The sequence below is a fragment of the Eriocheir sinensis genome, chromosome 8, assembly GCF_024679095.1.
Source record: "Eriocheir sinensis breed Jianghai 21 chromosome 8, ASM2467909v1, whole genome shotgun sequence".
In the NCBI taxonomy this organism is placed as follows: domain Eukaryota; kingdom Metazoa; phylum Arthropoda; class Malacostraca; order Decapoda; family Varunidae; genus Eriocheir; species Eriocheir sinensis.
The window spans coordinates 11,065,812-11,090,179 of record NC_066516.1 but is presented as its reverse complement, the minus strand read 5'-3'; the positions used below and the strand labels follow the sequence as shown (position 1 = coordinate 11,090,179).

At 47.7% G+C, this 24,368-nt stretch overlaps 1 protein-coding gene across 1 annotated transcript in view; it reads right to left on the bottom strand.

Annotated features, from left to right (window-relative positions):
• Positions 1–23,743, bottom strand: part of LOC126995506 (RNA-binding protein MEX3B-like) — a 90,457-nt gene extending 66,714 nt beyond the window's left edge. The window contains exon 1 of the mRNA XM_050855105.1: positions 23,319–23,743. Coding sequence (XP_050711062.1) covers positions 23,319–23,592 — 274 coding nt within the window. The 5' untranslated portion in view covers positions 23,593–23,743. The remainder of the gene's footprint in view (positions 1–23,318) is intronic.
• Between the last annotated feature and the right edge of the window lie 625 nt (positions 23,744–24,368).

Genomic DNA, 24,368 nt, shown 5'->3' with positions numbered 1-24,368 from the left:
TCCCTCTCCTCCTCCAGTTCCTTCTAGGCCACGAGCAAGGCCATAAAGCTCCTTCGCCCCAGGTCACACGAGGTAAAAGCGCCCTTGTGTGGCCGTCCCCGCGTGTCACTGTGACCCCGACCTGGACGTGACCTGAGGAGAGATTAGGAACCCATGTCCGAGCTTCCTGTCGGGTCGTGTTTACCTGTTTTTCCAACTTTCTTGTTTGACCTCACGTCCCGGGTCACGAAGCGATGGTGGGGAGAGGAGGGGGAAGGGGGTGGCGTGGGTGAGGTGAAAAGAAGGAATGCGGGGTGAGGGTGGTGGTGGTGGTGGTGGTGGGGGGGGGTTGACAGGCAGGGAGAAGTGAGGAAGGGGAAGAGGTGTGAGTTGGGGGAGGGAATGGGAAACGAGGAGATGGGGTGAAGTTGGGTTGGGGAAACGTGACAGGCCAAGGCCTTGGACAGGCAGGGTGTGGAAAGGGAGGGGAGGGGAAGAGTGGGGAGCTGGTGAAGGGGTGATGTGGTGTGGTGTGGTGTAGTGGGGGAGTAAATCTTTGGGTCACAGCCGGTCACCCCGTCACCCACCATCACCCCCAGCCACCACCACCACCAGGCACCGTGACCACACAGGCGGATGAGGGCTTGTGGTGTGTGCTCGCTCATGCCCCGACCTTCTTTTCTCTGCTGTAAAGGATGAACGGGAACACTACTGAGGAGGGAGAGACATGAGGAACAAGTGGGAGCGAGGTGGAGCTATGAGGGAGGGAGAGGAAGCAAGAAATGAATGCAAAAAAGAAATAGACAAATAAGTATAGGGGATAGGAATTTGCAAAAAGGAAATGTGGGATGGAAAAAGGAAAAAAGGATGAAACAACAGAAAGGCGAGGATATGAGAAACAAGTAGGAGCGAGGTATAGGCTTTGAGGGAGGGGAGTAAAGAAGGAATACAAACAAGAAAAAAACACAAACAAGAAAAGTAAAGGTGATTAGGAATTAGCAGGGAAAAAAGGTAAATATTGTGAAAGAAACAGGAAGAAAAGAATACAAACACGAAAACATATAAACAAGAAGAAAAAACAAAGAAATAAAGGCGTAAGAATTAGCAGGAAGAAGAGGGAAATATTGTGACGGAAATAGCTAGAAAAGATGAGGCAACTATCTACAAATACGGAAGACTCAATCAAGAAGTACAAGGGGTTGGGAGAAAATTGCAGAGGAAGGAAGGAAGGAAGGAAGAGGGAAGAAGCGAGAGGGACGTAAGGTATTGCATTCAGGGAGGTGGAGAGAGAGAGAGAGAGAGAGAGAGGAAGCGAACAGGAAGTGATGAGGGTGGAAAATACGGGAAGAAGGAGGAGGAGGAAGCGAGTGAGGGAAATGAGGGGTTACATGAGAATGCTTGGAGTAGGGAAATATAAGAGGAAGGGAGAGGAGATAGGAAAGGGAGAACACGCGACAGGAAGAAGCAACGGAGATGAGGGGAAGCGAGAGAAAGAGAAGAACATGAGAAGTGGGAAATGATAACAGATGGGAAGGAGGAATGACGATTGAAACAGGAGACTTACAAAAGAACCATGAGTAAGCGGGAAGAATGTCAAAACAAAAGAATGGAAGTGAGAGAGATGGATAACCTGAAGGAGAAAAATAAGGTTAGTGAGGAAACAGATGGGAAGACGTAGGGAAAAGAAGGGATTGAGAGAAGAGGAACAGAAAGGAAGACGAAGGGAAAGATGGAAGAGTCAACAAATGCATGAAAGAGAACACTAAGGAAAGAAAGGGAAGGAAGGAGGAAGCAGAGAAGAGAAACAGTAAGAAGACTTGGAGAGAATGAGGAAAGAAAAACAAATACAAAGATGCATAACAATAAGTAAAGAGAAAGAGAAGGAAGGAAGGAAGGAAGTAGGAAACGAGAGGATATAGGTAACACTGGAGAGAAAGGAGAAAGAGAAAGGAAGGAGGGAAGAAGGAAACAAGAGAGGGAGAGGTGAAGAAGTAGCTGCCAGGTGGTGTGGTGATGGGGTGGCGAGAGCGAGTGCAGTGTGCAAGGAAGGGAAGAAATGTGAGTCACAAGGCTTCAACGCCGCGCAAGGAGACAAAGGATATTTGCATGGGGCTGGTGGGGACAGGGAGAGCGTCGCGGTGGTGGTGGCAATGGTGGTGGTGGTGGGGGGGAAGGGTACTGGTGATGAGGGGGAGGCGCGTGGGGAGGGCAGGCAGACGTGGGTAGATGTGGGAGTATACAAAGGAGTAGAGGGATGGTCTGTAGGCGAGCTGTGATGAATGGGATGAAAAAGGAAGAGACGGAGGTGAAGGATAGCAAAGCCAAGTGATGGGAGTGAAGAGGAGTAGTGTTTGGGGGGAGTAGATAGGGATGATGTGGGGAGTATACGAAGGAGTAGAGGGAAGGGTCTCTGGGTGATGAACGAGGTGAAAAATGTGGAGTGAGAGGAGAGGGAGAGGAAAGTGATGGAGGTGAGGGGGGGGTAGGAGAGGATAATGGCTGATGCTGACGATGGTAGCTGTCTTAGATGTCTCTGGCCCCCACGCGGATCACATCTGTCTCCAAACTCTACCCTGAACAGTCCTACCCTACCCTACCTCCACCCTCCCGTCCCCTCCCCTAGTCAGCTGATCCTGCCTGCCTTCCTGTCTACCTCCCACCCACCCGATATTTCCACCCCTTTGTTTATGCTTCTCGCAGCCTGCCTGTCTGTCTACCCACCACCACACGCTAACAGCACCACCACTTGTCACGTTTCACTCCATCACCAGTAATGCCAACTTCAAAGCGTGCCCAGAACCGTTTATTATCCCTCTTCCGTCACCGTCCACTCCACCAAGCAACACCACATCGATAAAACTCCTTCCCTCGACCACTACCACCACCCAAATAACTTACCCCAATAACCCACTTGCTCAACACAACACAAACCAGCAACACCACCAACACAACAATAACAAAACAAATACAACCACACTAAACCTAACAAGAGCAACTTAAGCCCATTTTAGCTTAAGTACCAAAAGATCGACGTTGTAGAGGGAGACAGACGGAGAGAGGGAAGGTGGGTGAGTGGGAGGGATAAAATAAAGGTCCACACCACCCACCACCACCACCACCAGTATGATCGATTATTGTGAGCCAACCAGCAGGCGAAGTGACCTTTTCTCGTGAGTGTCTGGACGGGTGGGTGTCTGGCTGATGGTAAGGGACGGCCGTTAGTTCGAGTGGGTGGGTGGGTGACGCAGGGAGAAGAAAGGGAGCGGGAGGTGGTGGGGGAGGAGGAGGAGGGTTGCAAAAGTGGTTGACGGTGGTGAGAGGAAGAGAGGTTGAGAGGGAGGAAGTGAGCAGTGTGTGGACAGGATGGGGAAGGATTGAGAGAGAGAGAGAGAGAGAGAGTGTGTGTGTGTGTGTGTGTGTGTGTGTGTGTGTGCTGACTGAGCGGCGGGTGATTTAGAAAGAGGGATGAAACGGGGGAAGGGGGGAAGAGGAAGAGACGAGAGGGAAAAAGTCCTTGTGACATTGAGAGGGAGAAGTGAGTGAAATGGGGTGTGTGAGGGGATGAAGGGAGGAAAAAGTAAGAGGAGGAAGAAAAAAAATGTGCAAGGGTGGTGACGATGGAGATAATGAAGGGAAAAATTAGGTTATGGAGGATATTAGTAGTCGTAAAAGTAGTAGTAAAGGTAGTAGTAGTAGTGGTGGTAGTAGTAGTATTAGGAGGAAGACGTTACATAAAACACGAAAGTCTAAGAATCTTCAAAGGTTAGGTGAAGGTCCTTGTGACTTACTCATTTCGTTTAGCCACGCCCTCCCTCGCTCCGCCTCCCCCCTCTATCAGTCGATCATTCCATGAGTCACCCTTCAGCATACCATTCAGCCTAACAGTTAGTCAGTCAGTGAGTCAGTAAACTTGTAAATGAGGCAACCACCCCTTCCTCCTAGAATAGTTTCCTCGTTATCTCTCAACACACACACACACACACACACACACACACAATGAGTAAGAAAAAAGCAAACATATCTAAGACCAAACAAACACATCCTTCCATATTACATCTTCCTTTGCAATATGAGAGAGAGAGAGAGAGAGAGAATGAATCACATGGGACGAGGAAGGAGGGATGGGGTTAGGTGGCAGGGAGGGTGAGTGACTGCCTGACTGGGTGGTGTCAAGGGAGGGAAGAGGAGGGGAGGAGGAAGCAGAGACGAGAGTAGGGGAGGGGAGGATAAAGCCGCCCCTGCACTAAGCCCCGTCCCCCCAGCAGACAGCACGCGCCACGATTGCCACACGTCTCTGGATGCTTCAACTTGATGTGACGCCGAGTGAAGAGAGCAGGAGGAAGTGCCTTGGCGGTGCCTCCTTGCCTGTCCTGCCTTCACCCCCTAACCCTACCCTCCCTAGCTAACTCTTGCTATCTAAAACGTCAACACTGGTAAAATAAAAGATTTGACATATCCTCTTAACTAATACAAGTGTTAAAATTAAGGCATTAGACTGAATAGAGGATTAACTACATGACAAAATGCCTACTCGTGCTAAAGCGTCGACATTATGCTATTAGACAAAGCGGAGTACGTATAATGGCACCCTACGGCCCCTAATAAGTACTGGAATTAATGCAAGGAAAGACAGTACTGTGGTGGGTGCTCTCTTGTCTTATTGCTTAACTAGAGGGTGATTAAGAGTAATTATGATAGAGGACGTAGTGTACCCGCCTGACCCCTGAGTACCGTATGAACTTGTGAATAATGATATAAACTCTAAAATAATTATGAAAGAATTGGGTAAAAAGGAGTGAAAGGGATTAGCTAGATGAGAACCAATACCAAGTGATGAAACGTCGACAATATTAAGGTCAATAACGCTGTAAATCGAAAGGAAAATGAAGGAAACGAGATAATGAAAGAACTGGATATAAAGGAGTGAAAGGGAATGGCTACCGTAGATAAGAACCAATACCCAGTGATGAAACGTCAATACACACCTCTAAAACATTGTAAATCGAAAGGAAAGGGAAGGAAACAAAATAATCAATTTAAGTGGGAAGTTGGAAAACGGGAAGTGACTATATAACCCGAGTAAGATTACGCATGGGAACGGAAAAAGAGAGAAAGGACAAACGGATGCGAGGAAGTGGCGGCAAGGGTGGTAGTGGGGGAAGGGTGGGGGAGAGACGAACAGTAAAAAGAGGACAGACAGGAACAGAAGGGAACAGCAGGAGACACGGACAGGCGGGCAGGACAGGGTGGGTGGTGGTGATGCAGGTGGTGTGGGTGGGGGGAGGAGGGGGATGTGGGGGACAGGAAGGTACAGTTGCAGAAGCGCGAGATCATGTGGGCCGAGGGAAGTTGACACCACCATCAACACCACCACTGCGACCACCACCAGCACCATTACCACCACGACACTTTACAGCACTATCAACCACCACCACTACTACTATTACCACCACAACCAGACATCCTCATACCACCACTATGACATTAGAGTCTGTCATAAAACAAAAACAACAACAGATTAGTGTATATAGCTTTCGTTATCAACAAAAATACCAGAATGACACCCAGACCAGATAAACAACGTAAAACACGAGACAAGGAAACACAACACCAATAACGATAATGACAATAAAAATAAAAAGGGCAAACAGCTAGAACGGCAACGACGCACCATACTCCACGACCCGTCACACGCACACACACACACACCACCAGGCCACCAACAAGGAAAATTAACCACTGCATCATACCACTCATACTTCCTTGAATACTGACCCCACCAGAAAACATATAAATAAACGAGTTACTATGAGTGCAAGGCGCTAATAAATCAACATGCGGCTTTAGCAACTACATAAAATTAAAACACTAAAAGAGATGAAGGAAGGAAAGAAGAGAGGCGAAGCGTTGAGTCCCCCACCATTATCACTATCATCCTCACCATCGCCCTGAACACCCAGAATCCTCATCACCATCACCAGAAGCCAATCACCACCACCTCGGTTAGGGGCTGAGTCGGCGAGGACGCGGAGAATCAATTTTAATCAGCCTCCTCGATAGCGCCTGCATGTTAGTGGTGGTGGGTGGGTAGGAGAAAGGTTAGGGAGGGAGAGAGAGGAGGGCAGGGAAACAGGAGAAGGGAGAGGGGAGAGAGGGAAGGAGTGGGAGCAGTTCCAGTCTATTCTCCCCTTCCACTACTATCCGACACACTCCTCTTCCACTCACTCGTAACCTAAACTCCTCTTCCTCCTCCTCCTCTTTTTTGCGAGTACCCCCAACGGCGCTAATTCTCCTCCTCTTCTTTCTCTTTATTCCACCTCCTACGAGAGAGAGAGAGAGAGAGAGAGAGAGAGAGAGAGAGAGAGAGAGAGAGAGAGAGAGAGAGAGTGAAGAAGTCCCTCGTTAGCCTTGGCGGGGTTTGACGTGGCTAATGTCTCCCGGGGTCATGTTGCAGCCTCCCTCCTCCTCACCCCCCATGACACCCACACACCCCTCCTACCGCACCATCACCTTTACGCCCCACCACCTCACAATGCACGCACACACCTCCATACAAGCATACCTGTCTCCTCCACACACACACACACGCACACAATCCTCCAACCAACCCACTCACACAACACAGTCACTTGCCTCCCTCCCACACAAACACAGTAAGGGGCGTTGCATAGAAAAAAAAAAAAAAAAAAAAAAAGCACAATAACAATACGAAGGATATTCACCATGTGCCACTTTGCCCCTTTCTCGCCCAATGCACAGGTAACTTCCCCCTCTCCCCCCCCTCCTGCCATCTCAGGTGCAAATAACACTATACACGCCCCGTCTAGGGTACGCCCGGGGGAACACATGTCTGTCTGCCTGTAATTTGGCTGAGTGTTGTTAGGAGGGGAGAGTGGGGGGAGGAGGGGACAAGTAATAACAGGAAGGGATGGTGGGACGAGATGAGGAGGAGGGGTTGAAAGAGCTGGAAGGAATTTAGGCGACAAGGGAGAGGTAAGCATTGTGAGAAAGGTGAGAGGAAGAAATGAGAAGATAGGAAATAGAGCAAATGAAGGAGAGTAAGGACTGCAAGGAAGGTGAGAGGAAGAAGATACGGAGACATGGCATATGAAGGAAGGTATATTAAAGGAGAGGAGAGAGGCAAAGTGAGGTGATATGGGGAGTGGAAACAGAGGAAAGAGTTGAGGCGTGAAAGGGACAAGGAAAAGTAAGCAATGTGAGGGAGATGAGAAAGAAAGGACAGGAGATTGGGCAAAAGAAAGAATATGAAGAGGGTAAGCACTACAAAGGAGGTGAGAGGAAGAGGATAAGGAGACAAGGCAAATAAACGAAGAAGGTATGAAAGAGGAAAGTTTGCAGAAGAGAATAAAGGAGAGCAGGAGGAAAGGGGTGAGGGCCAAAGTGAGGCGAGATGAGGAGGTGGAGGAAAGGATGAAAATTAAAATATGTGCACAACAATAGCAGAAGATAGGGAGACAAGGCAAATTAAAGAAAGTATGAAAGAAAAGGGGGTGCAGGGAATGAGAAAAGAGGGTGCTGGGAAGAAGAGGATGCAAGGAAGGAGAAAAAAGTGCCCAGGAGGAGAGGAGAAGCAAAGTGAGTTGAGATGGGGAGGTGGAAGCAGACTCACAATAGGAGGAAAAGGATGGAAATTAAAATACGTGCACTACAATAGCAGAAGATAGAGAAACAGGGCAAACGAAGGAAGAAGGTACTATAAGAGGGTGCAAGGAGAGAGGTGAGGCAAAGGGGGCGAGAAGGGGAGGTGGAAGCAGTGACTCACAATTGGACTAAAAGGATGATTAAAATACGTGGACTACAATAGCGAATCCAACAAGTAAAGGGCAAATTCTGAGAAGCGGAGCGGGCAAGAAGAAAAAAAGGTTAATGAAGGTTACGTCATAAAATAAGAATAAAAAATACCTACCTAGCTAGCTTTAATTAAGAGGGTATGCTACCATTTTTCCCACTTTTTTTAATCATGGGTATAAAAGAAAAAGATGTGAGAATTTAATTTCAAAAAAGCAAAGTGGATGAAAAAAAGAAGGTAGGTAGAAAGAGTATAAATAAATGTAATCCTGAGTGTAAATAAAGATGGAAGATAATTTAATTTCAAAAAGCAAAGTGGATAAAAAAGAAAATAGGAAAATAGGTATGTAGAAAGAGGTATATAAAAGGGTTGTGGTAGGTTAGGTTAGGTTTGTTGGGTGATCTAGTGTGGAGACAGTGAAAAAAAAGTTAGTGTAAAAAAAAGGATAAGAATTTAAATTTAGAAAGTAAAGTGGATGAAAAAGAAAAAGGCAGGTAGGCAGAAAGAGGTAAGGGTTGTGGTAGGTTAGGTTAGTGGATGAAAAAGAAAAAGGCAGGTAGGCAGAAAGAGGTAAGGGTTGTGGTAGGTTAGGTTAGGTGTGTTGGGTGAACCAGTGTGGCGTGTATAAAAAAATATGCAAGTTAAATTTAGAAAGTAAGGTGAATGAAAAAGGAGAAAGGTGGGTTAGAAATATTTATATAAAGCGGCTGTGGTAGGTTGGTTTGTTGGGTGATCTAGTGAGGACTGTGAAAAAAGTTTGTGCAGAAAAAAATACAAGACAATATAAACTCAGAAAGTAAAGAGAATGAAAAAGAATAAGGCAGGTAGGTTAGAAAGATGTATATAAAGGAGCTGTGGCAGGTTAGGTTAGGCTTGTTGCGTGATATAGTGTGGAGACAATATACCTGGCTACGTGGCGCCATAACTTATTCAACTGCTCCCCTTCATCCCCTCCCTCCCTCCCTGCCCTTCTCCCTCACTCCCCCCCCCCAACCCAAGGAGCGGCGACACTGTCTTCTCCCTGCCACCCGCCTCTCCTCACCTATCCTCCTCCCAGCGCGGCGACATTGTCAGACAAGTACTCACCCCCTTCCCAACGACGGCCGGACAACACTGCCTCTTACCTGTGGATAAAAAAAGAAAGGTTAGATTGGTTGGTATTAGTGGTATCCTGGCATTGAGCAGCCAAGACCAGGTAGAGGTAAATTATAGACCTGAAACTAATGGGGTGAGTTGTGGAGAAAGAATGCTGTGCTGTTACGGGGGAGACAAATGAGTGTTTTGCTGGTATCAGGGAGACGAGGTATGCAGGGTTGGTATTAGTGAGAGGAAAGAAATGCTGTTGATTTAATTTAATAGGCAATGAATGGTGTATTAGGCGATAGGTAATATTGTGCTGGTATTAGTGAGACAAATAATGCTGTACTGATATTGATAAAAGAATAAATGTTGTGCTGGTATGAGTAATAGATAAAGACAAGATCGTGAATATTGTGTTGGTATAAGTACGAAATAAAAACTGATGTACTGGCATTAGTAAGGGACAAAAAATACTAAGCTGGTATCAGTAAGAGGCAAAAAGAGTACGGGTTGGTATTAGACAAATAATGTGACGGTATTAGACTAGTAATAAGAGAAAAGGAAGAAAGTATGGCCTGCAGTGGGAAGCTAAGGAGGAGGTATAGAACGATGTATAAAAGGAAAGGGAAGGTAAGCGAGTCTCTGTGAAACGTTACATAATACAAAACATCAAGAGAGCGCGATAACCGCCCAGTCTCCGCCGCCACCGCCGGTACCACCACTACCCGGCGCCAACCCCACTACTCTCCCTTCCCCGCCCGCCCACCAATCCGGTTTTCTTATCACGTTCCTTATCGAAATGAGTGATCGTGATGCGAGACCGATGAATACAATTACGTGGCAGAGCCGTGTATGCATCATCAAACAGCTTCTTCGGCGATACCCTTATATCCACCCCCACTTCTTCTAATCCTTCCTCTTCCTCCTCATCCATCACGCAACAGTCCTTCATCACTATCGCAATCGTAATCATTAACGTCATTCTCATCACTGTCGCTATTACAAACATCATCCTCATCACTATTTATGCATCATCAACCCTAACATCCACCCACTCCTCCTCCTCCTCTTTCTCATCCATCACGCAACAGTACTTATCACTATCACCTTCACAATCATTAACATCACTATCAATCATTATCATCATCCTCATTTCTATTTTTAGGTCAATGTCTTTGCCACTATCACCACAGTTGTTGTCATTACTACGATGTTATAATAAGGTCACACACGATTTCCGAAACAAGTGTGAGTGCGTGAATGGCGTAAGTAAAAACAAAATGTAAACCTTCCATAATAGCCGCGTGTGCTGCTAACTAGTGCTACTGACGGACTGTTCTATTAGCAGTTTGACAGCGGCTTATAATAATGCCACTCCAGCTTCCTCAAGAGCCATAACTCGACCCCAGATTATTGAATGCTTGACGTCAAAAGATCACTATTATTATTTCGAGCGGGTTTACATATATATAATGCCAGCTAACCCTGCCTCCCTTCTGCTAGTCATGTTGCTCTTTTATCCCCCTTACAGCCTCCTCCTCCCTCCCCTCCCTCCTACAAGCTATGCAGTGAACGCGCCTGAAGTGCAAGGGGAGGTGAGGGGTCCCAAGGCGTTCCAGACGTGAACTTCCTGCATTGCTGTCCTAACGGGTAGGCTGGTGAGTAGGCAGGTAGCAGTAGGTTAGGGCCATGACACACACACACACACACACACACACACACACACACACACACACCACTTTTATACACTACACTAAAAACAAAACTACCAAACTACCATCAAGAAACCCAGCACAGTTTAGTTTTATTTTAGCTATGCAAAGAAATATATACCATCACTTAGTTGTTTTAGCTGGGAAGGTTCGTTGATACTTACACACCGAGGCCAAGAGCGTGTATAAACGTAAAATGTTACTACACTGACGGATTAATTCATCACTAAAGAAAGAAAAGGTGCATGTAAGCGAGTAAGAAGGACGTCAGGGTATGTGGTGGTGGTGGTTGCTGCCAAGAGACTTCCTCACTCATTCCCCAACAGACCAGGTTTATTAAGACGTTCCAAACAACCATAAACCACACACACACACACACACTCTCTCTCTCTCTCTCTCTCTCTCTCTCTCTCTCTCTCTCTCTCTCTCTCTCTCTCTCTCTCTCGAACACTCGACACCAGCCAAAATTTGATACCGGAGTCACCGCCAAGTTTCGCCTGAGAGGAAAGCTACCGATGCCAGGGAAGAGGTGGTGAGAGGGAGAGGGAGAGCAGGAGGAGAATGGGAGACAAGGACAACACTTTCTCCCTGCGAGCATAGGCGGCGGCGGAGGTAGCGGCGGCGTCAGGAGTGGCGGTGGCGTGCGGTAACACTCTCCCTCTCTCTCTCCCTCCCTCCCTCCCCGGCTCCTCTCCTCTCGCTCCACCTCGCCTACCTGCCCACACCTGCTTACACCTGACAAACACGAAGGTGGAAAACATGGATGCGAGGCCGAGGCGAGGAGAGAATGGTGTTGATGGATCAGCTCCTGTATACTCTCTCTCTCTCTCTCTCTCTCTCTCGTCCTGATATGTGTGTTGGCACCAATAGGAGACAAAGGTAAGAAAGAGTACGTTTACCATTCTTCCTTATTTATTTACTCATCCCCTCTGGCAAGGCTTTTATGACAGACTCTCTCTCTCTCTCTCTCTCTCTCTCTCTCTCTCTCTCTCTCTCTCTCTCTCTCTCTCTCTCTCTCTCTCTCTCTATCGTGTGAGTGTGCCAGCGTGCGTGTTAAAGCAAATGTTACGGACGCATTTGATCTTTAATGTCACACACACACACACACACACACACACACACACACACACACACACACACGTACAAAGGCAAACAGCAAGAGACAAAGATAAGTAGATAAGTGTGTGTGTGTGTGTGTGTGTGTGTGTGTGTGTGTGTGTGTGTGTGTTAGCTGGCCAGTGGTGTGGTGACGCACGACCCTGGCTGTGGACACGTGTTAAGGTCATTCATTATTAACCACATCAATAGCACGTCAATAGTGGAAGCGAGGAGCTGATGGCCTTTCTTCTTGTCCTCCACCATCGCCCCGCCGTAACCACAACCAAAAATCACAACTAACAACAGCATTCAGTTAGCCGGGTACCAGTTAAATGCCCTACTTTATACCAATAGTCAGTTTAAACCAGTCAGCGTCACTCCTTCCTTGCCCTCCAACGCCCAGTCACAGCCGTAAGTACACTAATCCCACTTAACAATCACCTAAACAACCAGTCAGTCAGTTGTTGGTTTGTCTTACTCCACCACCCACGAACAACAATCACCGGTCAATACCAATAGTCAGTCACCAAGCTATAACCAGTCACCTTTTTCTTGCCCTCCAGCGCCCGGTCAGAACTATAAGTATACCAAACCACCTAACAACCACCCAAACAGCCACTCAGTCAACTGTTAGTTTCTTGTCCTACACCACCGCAAAGCTGTGATCACAATTACCAATCAGCACTTCAAACCATCCAGTCAACGAGTCATCCAGTCAGTCAACCAACCACTTGTCTGTCATGTATTCAGTAACAACCCCAATCTTTACCAATCAGTTAGTCAGTCAGTCAGCCAGTCGCCCATTCATTCAGTCACAACGCCATTCAGCCATCCCTAAGTCCATGGCGCAGGCTTTGGTGCATCCCTTTACCTGCTTCTATTACTTTCTACCTAGCTGTCCACCAACGCAACTAATAATACCGTGACCTTGTTCTTTACCCACTGGCATTTTCTTTCTTTTTTTTTCCGATTTTTTCTTATTTTCTTATTGTGTGTGTGTGTGTGTGTGTGTGTGTGTGTGTGTGTGTCGTCGCATAGCTAGGGTACACGCCTCTTATGTAACCGGGTATGTCACGATCAAAAAGTCCAAGTGAACGATGATGATGATTAGGTGACGATGCGGATGGTGACGTGGATATAATAACTTACTAGGCCATTAAGAAGCATGTAATCGTCTCGTTTTTTGTTTTTTTTCTCCTGTGAACAATTATTTAATTTTTAAAACACTGCACATAAGACTAATTACACACACACACACACACACCTTGTAAGCGATGATACTCCAAATAATAAGAAAGAACGCACTGACAGTATGATAATAAAAGAGAAAACTCAAACAAAGGCGACTATTTAAACTTTTCTTGCCACGATCAACAACTTTAAACCTTGACACTGAAATTCATGGCGCTCCCCTTTCTCGTCTTCAGAAGAGTAACACCTGAATTTTACTGATACAATAAAGAAGCTGCTACTCCCCTGCCTCACACGCTTAGACTCAGGGTTAGAGGACACCACATCTCTCTCTCTCTCTCTCTCTCTCTCTCTCTCTCTCTCTCTCTCTCTCTCTCTCTCTCTCTCTCTCCGTTTCAATCATGCCTGTGTGTACGTGTGTATTCATGCTCCCTTGCCACCCTCACGCTTTGAACCTTGCCTCAATACCTTCCACATTTCACTCACTTATGCTGCCTACAATCCCCTATAAGGACTTCCCCTCCTCTAACGTATATCTCGAATTAAATACCATGTCCTGCTTTTCCTTTCATTAACTTTTTTTTCTTTAGTAATTCTCTCTCTCTCTCTCTCTCTCTCTCTCTCTCTCTCTCTCTCTCTCTCTCTCTCCCCCCCACAACACACACACACACGGGCGCACATACCACCAACTTCCTCATTTTATTCTCTAGGAAAAATAGGGCAACCGCAGCTCTCTCTCTCTCTCTCTCTCTCTCTCTCTCTCTCTCTCTCTCTCTCTCTCTCTCCACCTCACGATACTTTTTTTTTCAGTGCATAAACATTAAATTAATAACAAAATATTTACCGAACTCGCGAGGGCAGTTGCATCAAAATCATTACGCAATTAGCACTTAAAAATATTATGTTGATGCAGTGTTAATTAGTTCCCTGTCAGTGGCCGGTGCAGTGAAAAATACCACCCTCATTAGGCAAGTCATCACGACACTCACTGCTTCCCTCCCTCCGGCTTTCCCCTCCACCCCACCGTAGCCACTGCACAGCTTAAGTATTGTGAAACAGTAGTTTGGTATACGTAGGTGCAGAAAAGACGACTGACCAGGTGTGTGTGTGTGTGTGTGTGTGTGTGTGTGTGTGTGTGTGCCAAAGTCTTGTGACCCCCTTACTTTAGAGATCGATATTGGATTACTTTTTTTCTTTAATATTTTAGAAACATTGACGTAGTGCACCTGTGACCTCCGTACTAACTTAATTTTTACTCGACACTCACTAAAGAAGCAAAATTAGAGAGAGAGAAAGCGCTTACCTAACGATGTCATGTGCAAAAAAAAGGTTAAACATATGAATCAACGTTTCTATATTTTCCATTTGCGTCTTTACAAACAAACACTGATGAATTTTTCGTGTCTGCAGTTGGAATGAATTATATACACGGAAACTCTACACCTGAGCGACCTGGCAACCTTTCCAAAGACGAATGTGAATATCCATCATGTAAAAGTTTCTATTTGTTGCCTACACACACACACGAGGCGATACGCATGAACTTTTAAGGCCTCGCCCTCTCTATAAAAGTACAAAATGTCATCGATCACAGAAAACTATCAAGTGTTGTAAATCTGCACAAACATAAATGGAAACTGATGAAAGTGTGAGATCGAGTGGGCCCAATCCCGCCTGTCTCGACAACACCCTCCCTCCCCCTCGCCACCCACCGTACCCTCACCTCCACCCCAACCCCCTTCCCTCTCCTCCATCAACACCAACCATGAATAAAAGAATCCTTCGTCACCAAGGGAAAAATCATTAATCATACGCCACCGTAAACCACGTTAGTCTTCCAAATAAACCAAACACACACACACACACACACACACACACACACACACACACACACACACACACACACATAAAGCACGCACGACGACATGGGGTGTTTCATAACGACCACCCGTTAATAACAACTAAACTGTCGGAGTAAAAAAGTGAAAAGACTGTTAACCTTGGCCTACTGATGAGAAGACCGCCAACCCGACCGACCGACGGACCGACCGGCTGCCACACGCATGCACGCACGTACATACAGGCTGCTGCCTCACCACACACACACACACACACACACACTTGTAAATGTGTGATATGCCCCATCACAATCAGTAGCATCAACAAAACAGCACCAGCTCTGTACACCCATTAAAGTCTAGTAGTAAGTTCTGTATGTATCCCTCTTAGCCACTCGAACACATAAACACACCCTCGCCTTGTCTGAGCTGTCTCCTCGCCTCAACCCACCCGCTGCCACCAAGGCCGCTGCAGCTATCTATCTATCTTGTCCCTCATGCTTGGCAAGACACACAGCTGGGCCCCACGCCAAGTAACCACCCATAAGCAAGCAAGGAAGTAACTCTTGCCAGTGTAGCACCCCCGAGTGCCCCGACGCCAGACAGCCGGACAAACATGTTCGAGAAGGATTCCCCTGCTCCGCTCCAGACAATGACAGCTCCTCCCATCCTTATTCTCTCGGTGAAAGCATTGTCTACCCTTCACTTCCCAGTATAATACCCTCCACCCTCACCACCTGCTATCGCCCTTATCGCCGTTATCAAGGCCCATCCCACTTCGCATAAGACCAACTCCCTTGGGGATAATCAGCTGCCGAGGACATCTCCTGAGGACTGTTAGGACTTATCTTCACCCACGTGGTCACCTTAGCTCCCTTTGTCTGAATGGCGGCCACGTGGTCGCAAGTGATGTGGTGGTGGTGGCGGCAGGGGAGAAGAGCGGCCACAGGAAGACGGGGACGTCGGGAGGGGGTAGGTGGAGGCAGGGAGGGTCGCACTCTGAAGTGGACGAGAAAAGGGTGAAGGCGGGCGGGGGAGGATGGAGGCGGACGGGATGAGTGAGGGTGGTGGTGGGCGCGAGAGGAAGGGATTAAAGCGGCAGCCAGGCCGGAAGGTTTCACTGAAGGGAGGAGGGTGAGTCAAGATGTGATATACTGACGGAGGGACGCCTGAGCTTGTCCAGGCCCCCATGACCCCCTCACGCACCCTCGGCCATCCACTCTACACTCGACAAAAGACCTAAGTGAAGGATCACTCAAAGCCTCGCTGGTACTCAGGGGTGAGCCTGAAGGAGGCGACACCAAGCCTCCCGAGGCCGGAACTCCCACGTACCCTTTCCTCCACACCTGGTGATATTTCCACATCACCAAGCGGCCGGTCACCATCCATCGGAGGGGAAAATAGCGTGACATTTCCCTACGCGGCAGCTCGACCCCCGTGTTGTATTCGTCTGCCCACCACCCTGACATCCCCGTAATCCAGCCCATACCCAGGACGTCGAGAGGGCACGGCACGGAAGCCCTCAATCAGAGCTAACACCACGACCCACCCACCTCTACCTACCCTGCCGCCGCACACACTCGGGGAAAAGGACAGGGTTGCGATAACACCTATCCGTCCGAACACTGTCTCCCAAGCCTTCAAATATTTGGTGATTACAACCAGCTAAAATCTGCAAAGAAAGGCCAAAGTTATAATCAATGACGGAGTTCCTGTCGGTCGGTCGTAATTTCGGGAGGGAGGGAAGGGACGCGGGAAGGGGATGGTGGCGTGGGCAGCAAGAGGAAAGGAGAGGAGGGAGGTGGCGGTCAAAGGGCGTCTACTGATAGTCTAGACACGGGCAGGCGGGAAGGTTGGGCACCGCTTGCAATTACGAGGGCAACAGACTGCAGGCGGGAGCGGAACAGGCTGCTGGCGGTGCTCACCTGCGTCCTGGGAGCCACACGACAACCCTCTCCCACGGCCCTCAGCCTAGCCCTGCCAGAGTAAAAATATGGAAGGACGTCAGCAGAACGCGACCTATCGCACGCGACAGCTATGTAACCCCGCTCATGTTTTCTGACTCCATTGTCACACTTCTCCTGATTCAGACCGGTCTAAAAGAGCCTAGCCCCCCTACCCCCCACCCTTGGCCGAGGTTCCGCAGGCGGGGGGGGGGGGGAAGCCAAGCACGGTTCAGTGTCTATACGGCCGCCAAGTGACAGTCTGCAGCTCAGAGTTCAGACCATACAGCTCCGGGCTATTTCCTGGCAGGCTATTTATAGCAAAAACGGGGCTCCACGTGGGTAGAGGCAGTCGAGCACCTGAAGAATCACACTGCCAAGGGCAACGCCACTATCTTATGACTGTTGATCACGTGATACAATGATGCATCACAATACCACCCAATTACCCAATGAACATTACTAAAACTGGATGCTTAAAAAATTATTTCTTTAGCCGTCAACTCCAGCCACGTCCTCGAGCAGCGTACTGTCAACATCCTCATCTTACCTCCCAAGGCTGAAGCACCTCACCCCCATTACCCCTTGCCCCTGCCTGCGACAAAGCCCCCGAGACAAGTGTTGGCCGCCACACTACCCACGGCACGGATAAAAATACTCTCTCCGAGGTGCTTAAGACGACAAATTCCAGGGGTTGCCAGACAACTGCGCCGCCACCAACATGAGGCGGCAGTCCCAGCAGCAGCAACACAGTAATGCCTGAGGGAGGTTGCGGAGCGGAACCCTCAAATGATTGCAAAACTTGCCAGGGCATGATACGCGCGGCGTTCCCATCACAGTACACACGCAACGGAAATAAAAAGGGCAGACACGAAACCATTATTTTTTTGTGACCTTCCTCCCCTAGCGTATGTAGATCTGGCAAAAGTAATGAGGCAGAGTAACCCGCATCACAGCAGGTATGTCTGACCCATGCAGCCGGCCGGCCAGCCAGCCGCCAGTCAATCCGCTCGCATGGCAAGAAGGGGAAGGGAGGAGGATTGGCTAGTCTACATTACAGGAAATTCCCCTAAGAGGGTCCTCCCAGTAACATCATCGCGTCCAGCTATACAAGATTTGTCAGCCGAAACGAGCTTTGGGTTCACGTGCTCACGGGTGGGTTATACCGCACACAACAAAGAAACATAGGCACGCGGCCATAAAATTCATCCTGCCATAATAAACTCGTCTTGCATGAACCCCCAGTGCGCGATACACACACTACTTAGGGGCGGCTCCTCCCTTCTCTCGCCCATGACAAAGAAGGGAGTTGGTAAAAATAATCTCTCTAGGGTGATCGAGGTCTCTCCGTTAGCAGTCTCCTGCACACCGACCGCCTCGAGGCATTAATCTTCCCCATGACCCACGCCGTCAGCTTAGACTAGCCACCACCACTATTTCATAAACAGTTGGGGTGAATCTATTCCCTGGAGCTGTTAGGAGTCAATGAGGGGCTATAGTATAATGAGAGTGGTAAAGAGATGTGGTGTGGAAGGTGTGCAGATAAAATGCTACAGGCGATTATTAGCATGGGTGGAAAGAAGCCCCCCCCCTGCTACCACTCCTCCCTCCAGTCGGTATTATAAATAGTCAACACGTGCGGGGGCAGCTGCGACACTCCTTACACAGTTGCCAGAATGCTTCATGTTTTACACATCCCTCACGCCCAAAGGGAGCACTGGGGGAGGCAAGTCACCCCGCATCTCTGGCAAAGAAGACCTGGCGAGAAAAAAAATATATGCGCGATCCTTCGTCAACGAAAATGTTGCCAAGATAACATGCCAATGCACACCGCAGCTCCCTCTCCCTCCCACTCCCCCTCACCAAGAGCACTGCCCTGAGCCGGTTATACAAGGAAACAATTGATAACTACCGCTGGTATTACTCCGTCTGATGCGAGTACCTATGGTTCGTAGGAATAAAATTAAATAAACCATCCTCACACATGCTAAATAACTGGTCAACTGCATAACCACCACATCACAACCATGAAGTGCAATTCAGCATTTTCTTCTGGGCAACAGCTGAGATCGGCGTAACCTGCAGGACAACCCGCAGTCACGCCATCCTCAGCACTCCTCAGTACAGCAACGCCCTAGTGCTAGATGCTGATGATAAAGGAGAGAGAGAGAGAGAGAGAGAGAGCGAGAATGAAGTTAGTGGGTGTCCGAGCAGGTCCGCCACTGGCTCTTGGCAATACCATCTCCACCCCAGACGCGACGTTGCCATATCGCAGGTGCGACCTCGCGAGCACTCTCCCCTCCAGGCCCACACACGAATACCTCCGCCTAATGTAATCACCCGCGAATTACGAATCTTCCTCACAATGCTGATACGTGAAATTATAAAACTTTCGACTTTCCAGATGGCTCGTGATCGTCAATGTCTTCATGCACGTGGATGTCATTTGTCTTCATTGGACCACTAGACCATTTTATCGAATTACACACATGAGGATTAGTGGTTTAAGAATTCAAGGACAGTTGAATCCGTGTATGGTAGCCACATAAGCAACGTATTTTGTCATCATTGTGTGAGGAATGTTTGGGGGGGAAAAGGCCAAATCAACGAGGGAAAATAAGAGCATATACCTAGAAAAGAATAACACGAGAAAAAAGGCAAGGCAAGGCAAGGCAGGCAGACTGACTAGACCCACACACGTAACCTGACCCCCCCGCCGCGCTACTGCCAAGTCTCATTTCCGCCCGCAACACAACCGCCCCTTACCACGCCTACTATATACAACCGCTTCCTTGCCATGATAACGATAATTCTTCGTTCTAATGACGGGAAAGTTAGAAGATTAAGTCTTTCCCACGCGTGAGTGCTTAAACAAAATGCAATATTAAAAAAAAAGACCTAAGTGTAGCTCCGATAACCTTTGTTGTAACGACCAATACATCAAAAAGTATTACGTGAATGTGGAACAAATCAAAGTATACTCTAGCTTCCGGACATGAAAGTGCAGGCAGCAGAAAAAAAAGAAACCTTGACCCAAACGAGACAAAATAAGAAAATTAATCCTCCATGGAACTCAACACCAGAAACGATCATTCACCTTCAGTCTCAGTGACTTTCCCTCACCAAACGGACCTCCCTTTTCTCCCCCATTTCATTATCTCCCTGAAATAGCATCACTCCTTATCCATCCCCAGACTAATGGTAGCAAGAGCAGCTGACTGATGTACTGAGGCCAACCATATTATCATACCATGCCCTACTACAGCCATACCATCCCCCTTCCCTCCACACACTCCATTAGGGTGACAGCAATCAAGACAAACCACATGCCGCCTACTTACTTCTTATTACGGCTACCACTTCAACCCTACCAATTATTCCACTTTTACTGATCTATCTTGAGTCAGTTGACCTACATCACTAAACTATTCCTTCCGTAGTACTACAATATACCGACTTCAGTGCATCCTGACCATGAGCTGCTGTCTGTGTCTGTGTGTGTGTGTGTGTTGGTAACGTCGCAAATCACCCGCTACACTAATTTCTAATATGGGTATATTTCATTATTATCACAATTATCGTTGAGTTATCATTGCTGTACAGTTATGCTTATTAAGTTGGATCATCTGAGTTTGACCAAGCTTTCCTAATTAGTTGAAGCGAGGACAGCTAACACTCGATGGTAATTTATTATAGCAACTTCAAAGCTTACCCGCATAAAACAAATAACTCCTTACGGTTAAAACGCAAATATGAATAGGCGGTACATAATAGCACTGACTACCTAGACTCCTTAACAATCCGCCAAATTAGTAATTATAAAATATTTTTAATAATAATAATAATATAACAATAATAATAATCCCACCCTTCTGGAACACTGGGTGGGTATGCCAACAAATAAACTGACAATGGTGTGATGTAGGAAAATACACTAAATCACATCACACGATAAAGACGAATAGGGTTCCTGACGACCAGTCACCAAGGCTGATGTGTCCATGCGTTTATTCCGCTGACATGCATCACTTCCGCTACTCAAAAAAACCGACAATATCAGGACATGGCAAGAATATATATATAACGGAAGTCTAAAATGATAATGAATATAAATTATATGCATGAGTCTTCCAAGCACCGCGTCGGCCCGTCCCTTCCTTGCTACTGCCTCTGCCACATCTACCTCCACAAAAACTTTACCAATCGGTTACCTTCCAAACTGGTCTTCAATGCATTCACTTTCGTCCCTTCCTAGCGGTCGCATGTTATCAATAGTAACAATTACGATGGGTGTGTACCGTGTCATTCAAAATTCAACTACACTCATAACTTGAGTAAGAGGAAATATCCACCTCGTAGTCATCACAGTTTGTAGTGTCAATTTACATGCTAGCGATAAACTTAACACGAGTTTTTACAGCGTTCACTTTCGACTCATCGCATATGAATGGCTATAACTAGATCATGCTGAGTAGTGCCACTTTACCACGCTGAAATCAAATGCTGAATCTCAACTTTTCTGAAGGCTGGTTTTGTGATACCTAAGATAAAAAAAGTACCCATTGTTGTGCCTTCCGAGGTAAATTACATAATATTAACGCTGAAGCATTATTGGCAATAATTGTCGGTGAAGAACCATGTGGGTTGCACACTACGTGTAGCATGAACGAATATATTTGGAGGAACATGCTGCTCTAATAAAATTCTACTTCAAACCACAAGCGAATATTGCCACAACGGTTAGTACAAGAACGAAAGTAATGCTAACCCTCCACAAAATAAAATATGATACAGCAGCTCTTACCACACTATTTCCTCCTTTTCTTGACTCGGCTATTCTTACATGGCGGTAATGTCATATAGCTCGCAGAGGTCACTTAAGTCTGCAAACGCTTATTCCTTTTTTCATGCCAAGGGAAAAGAACAATCCATAACACCCTATGTTGACCTTCCATGTGACAAGCAATCAAAACGCCGGAAATACTACTGTACATGCTTAACTTAATTACGCTGCGCCTCTACAAACAATGTAGGGCAGGCGAGGGCGTGGTGGCGCGGAGTGACCTTTCCTGCCGCACCAGCGCCTAGTTTTTGCTTTATTCTGCAGCCCCACGTTCAAGAGTGAGGCCGAGGAGAAGCTCGACCAACTCATTGCCCACTGACATTTCTTGCTCTCCATTGTTATTCATCTAAAACAGGCCGCTTTGCACCTGGAGTATGCAGATCGTATATAATTGACCAGAGGACTCTTATATGTTGCATTAACTTACCGATTGTTAAAAGCGTGGATAATTACTAAATTGGCAGGATGTAACATTAACTAAACAAAATACAACATGCTCTTTGCAGTCTGGTGGTGAGTCAACCTGCCGGCCATGTTTTGCCGTGAGGGTGACGTGCATGTGAGGCGGCCCAGGAGTGGCAGTGCCCGACACAGGAACAAAAGCCACCTTTGTTTGGGGTGGTAGGCACTGGAGGGGAGATATGGGATGGAACACCTCTTTGTGCTAGAGATATGGGCGGTACACTGTGATACATCCCATTCATTATCTCGAGCTCAATTTAGTCGAGAATGGGTCACGTACCCACCAGTAGGCACGCAAATCATGTTACAACACTCCAATTATACTAGAGTCATCGGACGCCCGTTATCCTGAGTTATGATGCATCAGAGTCAGCACGGTTAATGGGCCACACTTTACATTGGCATGTGTTATTTTAGCGTCCATGGGCGTGGCTCTTCACACTCGGCCCCAACAAGGTCGTTACGCCCCGGCCGCCTCCCGCGTGGGATGTTATTTCAAATTAAGAATAAATATAATTCCCAACTTACAACACATGAATAAGAAAGCATGCACAAAACCTGAATAGCACATAAATGACACGAAATGCATGTGAGTTGCATGTCATGTCAATTCTTCCCTTGTTTCATTCACAGCTATATTCTGCTAAGTTACTCTTACGGTTTGCTAAGCACACATGACACGCTGACATGAGCTATCAGCCAGTTGTCCGCGTCATTTTACTGCAGCATGGACGCTTGTTTAGGGTCCTCAACAATACTGTTACGAAAATGTCAAATCGATGCCAAGGTCTCAGTGATACCCTTCGCGCGGCAAGGATACATGGCAATAACCACAACCCACGCCAGATATCCACACGCCACCCCACCCCCACCCACCCACCCGGGGCCACGCCACACGAACATCCCTACAAGGAGCCTCACTACGCGATAAATTACCATCAAAACGAAACCAACCGGAAATTACGCCAGATAAAATGGGAAAATAAATCACGTTCAGTCAACTTAAAATTCGCGCAGGCTACAGCTGATGTCCGCGACCGCTGTTCCGCCCCGCTCCCCCGCGCCTGTCCTGCAGCCTCGCCCCGAGCCCTCCGCCGAGCAGATTACCGCCCCGGACAATGCACGCCCGGCAGCTCGTCACCGTGGGCCCACTATCTTCATCTAGGGCGATAAAAGGACACACAACACGACGAACATCCGGCAACGTTGCACATGGAGGAGGAGGGACGCCGCCCGGACCCTCACCCTGTCCCTTCCACCTCACGCCCTCCACTTCGCCGCCTCGTCACATATCCACTTGCACACAGGGGTCAGGGGCATGCTTAGAGGTGGACACACATACACTAGGGAAGGGATACATACCTTGTCTGCCTACGATCTCAGCCACGTGTTCCGACGAGGGCACCGCCACACACTCCGTCATATTTTGGGACCTTTTGGTGGAAGCCCGCTCAGCATCCAGGCCTTGGACGACGTAGTGCTCGGATTCGCTTGTGGGCACCGAGGTTTCGTTGTTTAATCCAATTAGGGACAGTTCAAGGGCTAACTGCAGCGCCCTTTGTTCGTCCATAGCGGAGGTGGAGCTGGGAGTCGGTGTCGGCCGCTCCATTTCTGCGAACAAACTACTGGCTGGCATTGTAGACCAGTATGGGTATTTCTCACACTTTTCCTCACGCCACCTTCAAGCACATGCACATCAACATCCACCACGTTACAGGGGCAATGGGCCTTCAACGTACGTCTTCCCAGCTGGGTGGGAGAATGCCAACTGAGTCTCCGAGACCGAGATGAGTGAGTCCTGTCCAGCCCCGCCAGGTTATCGTACTCACATCATTGCCTCTATCGGTTTCATCACCCAAAAGATATCGCATGCACCCTAACGACGATCTTCACTCACACTCATCATCTAAAACGTACTTGTTAGTGTGTTTTAGAGGAGTGGAAGGTGTAGTTCAACGTTAAATAAGCTGATTTGACTGTCATATTTAGGAATCGTTCTCGCACGTGTGGCATCGCTGGTGCTGTCAGCCGCCGAGGCCCCGCCCCCCGCCCCGCCGCCGCCCCTGATTGGCCCATGCCCGTGCCGCATACTGCTCAATCTAGATGTTTGGTTTGTAATTGTTTATTTATTTTTTGAGCCACTTGGAGATGTTCCATAGCCCTCAGACTTTCCAGATTAATTCATATATCAGTGTTTGTGTTCCCTATTATGCCGCGGTGCAACAGAAGTGCGTACTTACTCTGATACAGCGTTACCGCTTTTAATATTTTCGCCATAGACAACTCGGCCAGGGTCCTTCCTGATTGGTGTGTTTGAAATTCCCGCCTTATTCATGACAGTTTGTGACTGAATGCAGGAAATACTTTGTTCATTCACATTCTAGCATCTGCAGTAAGCCTATCTCCAGGTAA